This window comes from Pteropus alecto, unplaced genomic scaffold, assembly GCF_000325575.1.
Source record: "Pteropus alecto unplaced genomic scaffold, ASM32557v1 scaffold101, whole genome shotgun sequence".
In the NCBI taxonomy this organism is placed as follows: Eukaryota; Metazoa; Chordata; class Mammalia; order Chiroptera; family Pteropodidae; genus Pteropus; species Pteropus alecto.
In genome coordinates this window covers 5,040,236-5,043,332 of record NW_006432945.1, presented here as the reverse complement: position 1 = coordinate 5,043,332, position 3,097 = coordinate 5,040,236, and the positions used below count along the sequence as shown (strand labels likewise).

The window sequence follows — 3,097 nt, the reverse complement described above, 5'->3', positions numbered from 1 at the left end:
TACATCTAACTATTTATTTGTCTAAATGTTTGGTAAAAAGAAAAAAAAGAGGACGAGAAGTTGTAATTTTAAGTGCATTAAAGAATTCATACATTTAAAAATATATTTAGAAAGTAGAAAGTTGCTGACTATTAAATGTATATTTCCTCCATTCTCTACCATCCATTCTAAGGAAATAAAGTAAGCAAGAAAATAAGTAATAAATATTAAATCAAAATAAAGGCCAATAGTGCTAATGAGAATAAAGAGGCAGTGTGAAAAGAGCGAGGAGGAACGAGGTAAAATGTTAATTTCAGTGAACCTCACTTTTCTCCTCTGGAAAATAGGGGTCCTAAGATCTACACCATAGGGTTGTTGGTGAGGTTGAAATGAGATAATGTATATATTTAGAAGTTAAAAACAGTGTTCATTTCCACTCCTGTTGCTTTCCTGAGCAGACAGGATCGTACAGTGAAAAAAAGCATGTGAACTGAAATTGCACAGACATTGGTTTGACTTCCGTGCCGTGTAGCCTGTACGCTCTTGGATGAGTTCTTTTAATCTCTCTGAATCTCCGTTTCTTCAGCTGTAAAGTAGATTTTTTTCAGACACCCTTGTAAGATAAGATGAAGCACATGGGCTCTCCCAAGTGTCTTGCCGGTTCTGGAATCTGGATGTTCATCTGTCGGGGAGGAGGAGGGGTGCTCATGCCTTGCTGCGTGTGTGGAGCACGGGCCGCGGGATCCATCACTTCCCTTCCAGCTAATGACCTTCCTGCTGCTTTTCTGTTTGCAGCCATCCTGCAGAGTGCCACACCGGGCATGGCCACCTCTTTCTGTGTCTGGAGGTGCACAGCTGGTAACCCCATCGCCCAGTCCTGAAACTGCTGAGGCCGTCTCGGCGGCGGGGCACCAGGATCGGAGGAAGGCGTCCGGGGGGCCACTGAGTCATGCCTTTCGGCCTGAAGCTCCGCCGGACACGGCGCTACAACGTCCTGAGTAAGAACTGCTTTGTCACCCGGATCCGCCTGCTGGACAGCAATGTCATCGAGTGCACACTGTCGGTGGAAAGCACGGGGCAGGAGTGCCTGGAGGCCGTGGCCCAGAGGCTGGAGTTGCGGGAGGTGAGCGTGTGTGTGGTGGGTGTGTGATTAGGAACTCACCGAAGGGACCAGCCACCTCTCTCTTAAAACCTGCCGTTCTCAGCCTCAGACTTGTTCTCACACCCTTCGGTGGAACGGGCCCTGCTCTGGTGTGAGAAGCAAGGACACCACCTACAGCTTGCACGGGATGGTGGCCTCCCTTTTGTTAACACCTGTGAGGAGGTTTGGGGGGAGTTAAAAATGAGAGACGCTTCTTACCAAAGTCATTTCTGTCTCTAAAGCGATCGAGTGGGTGAGCTGGTGTTTTGGCATTTTGGCTGCATATCAAGGAGAAAACTCCCACATAGGGGATGGATGCAGCTGCTTTTATGTTTTGCTCGTTTGTTTCTGTATTTTCTTCTTGAACGGGAAGAGAAAAGAGAAAAAGCATTTAAAGTGAATGTGACCAGTGAAGCCTTTTGTGGGAGCTTGCAGAATGGGGGTTTTGTTCTTCTAAGATTCCTTATGACCCTGTTTTCTTTGTACTGCTGTGAGATTTCTTTGGGCTAGAGCAAACCCAGGGTTGACCAGTAAGACACATTAGCCCTCTTTACATGAGACTCTTCCTTAGTGCAGTGTGAGCCCTGCTTTTTTTTTTTTTTTTTTTTGGTCTTACAGACATTGGGGAGAAGAGGCTTGGGGAGTAACCCCCGCAAGCATTTGTGTTTTGAGAGCTGTGTGGCTTATCAGGTAGTGGGTATGCTGATGTGGATAAATGGTTGCCAGTGCTGAAATGACTGTAGGCCCCTGAGATTCAAGCCTTCCAGAAGACAAGGAAAAGCTCTATCATCGTCCTAGGCCCTGTGACGTCATTGCGCAATCAATACCTTGGGGTGATGTAGAAGACGGGGTGCTGCCTGTTGGAAGTGATGATGTTTCATCTCCTTCCTCATCCCTCACTCACAATCCACTTTCTTTCCATATGCACAAAGGAATTGGGGTCAGAGAAGGGCGTCTTCTCCCCCTGGCGTCTTCCCCAGGCCACCTCATCTTACCCTCTCGCAGACTCTTCTACCTGAACACTTCTGCCTCCTGCTGGTCTTCTTGTTTATACTTCGGTTTCAGGGATCAGGCCTTCCTTTGAAGTTTAATTTCCTGTGTAGGAGACTGTCCTGCCCAACACGTGTGTGTAGCTGACGCGTAGAATAAACATGTGAGGTGTTCTGACCTTGCCGGTTGATAACTGGCCCTTTTTTGCTCGTCAGTAGCCCACGGAGTATACTTAAACATAGGTATGCGCATGAGCGTAAAAGAACAACCGTACAGTAGCTCATTTGGGCTGGAAACTGGTCTAAATTCTTGTAAAAATTTGAGTTATAGGTCATTTAAAAGATATTCGCAGTGGTTTTACTTTTGAGTATTCTTAGTAACTCACGTTAGAGTAACTGAGTATTCGTAGCATGCATTGGGAGCCCGCATAGCCTGTAGTTAGAAATTACAAACGCAGGCTTTGGAGTCTTGGACTTGGATTTGGATTATAGTCTTCTCACATTAGTTAGGTAACCTTGGAGATTACTGCACTTCTGGGCATCAGTTTTCTCATCTATAAAATGGGAATAGTGACCCTCACCTTACTTACCTTAGAGGGCTGTTGTAAATATTAAAAGAGATGCAGTATGGAAGATGCGCAGTGCTGTCTCTAATACCATGTGGTTATTCCAATCTGAGAGTCGTTTTCACTAAAAGAAAATCTTGAGCAACTGCAGTGCGCCAGGCACTGCTTTAGGGCTCGATGAAACGAGGGTAAACGAGGGTCAGTTTTGTCTTTAAAATATGCAAAGACAAGTAGGGGAATCCGGCCATTAAGTGAACAGTGAAGACTGAATGCAGTCCAGGCCGAGATGCTACCCCACTGAGCACCACAGCTCTGGCCGCGGGGAGACCTCCGTGCAAGGTACACAGAGCGTTTGCTCTGAACAGCAACTCGAAGGACACACAGGAGTCCAGCAAGTGGAAAGGAAGGCAAGGTCGTCCTGG

At 46.6% G+C, this 3,097-nt stretch overlaps 1 protein-coding gene across 1 annotated transcript in view; it reads left to right on the top strand.

Annotated features, from left to right (window-relative positions):
* Positions 1-3,097, top strand: part of PTPN14 (protein tyrosine phosphatase, non-receptor type 14) — a 144,748-nt gene that overhangs the window by 57,652 nt on the left and 83,999 nt on the right. Inside the window, exon 3 of the mRNA XM_006907886.3 lies at positions 775-1,102. Coding sequence (XP_006907948.1) covers positions 929-1,102 — 174 coding nt within the window. The 5' untranslated portion in view covers positions 775-928. The remainder of the gene's footprint in view (positions 1-774; positions 1,103-3,097) is intronic.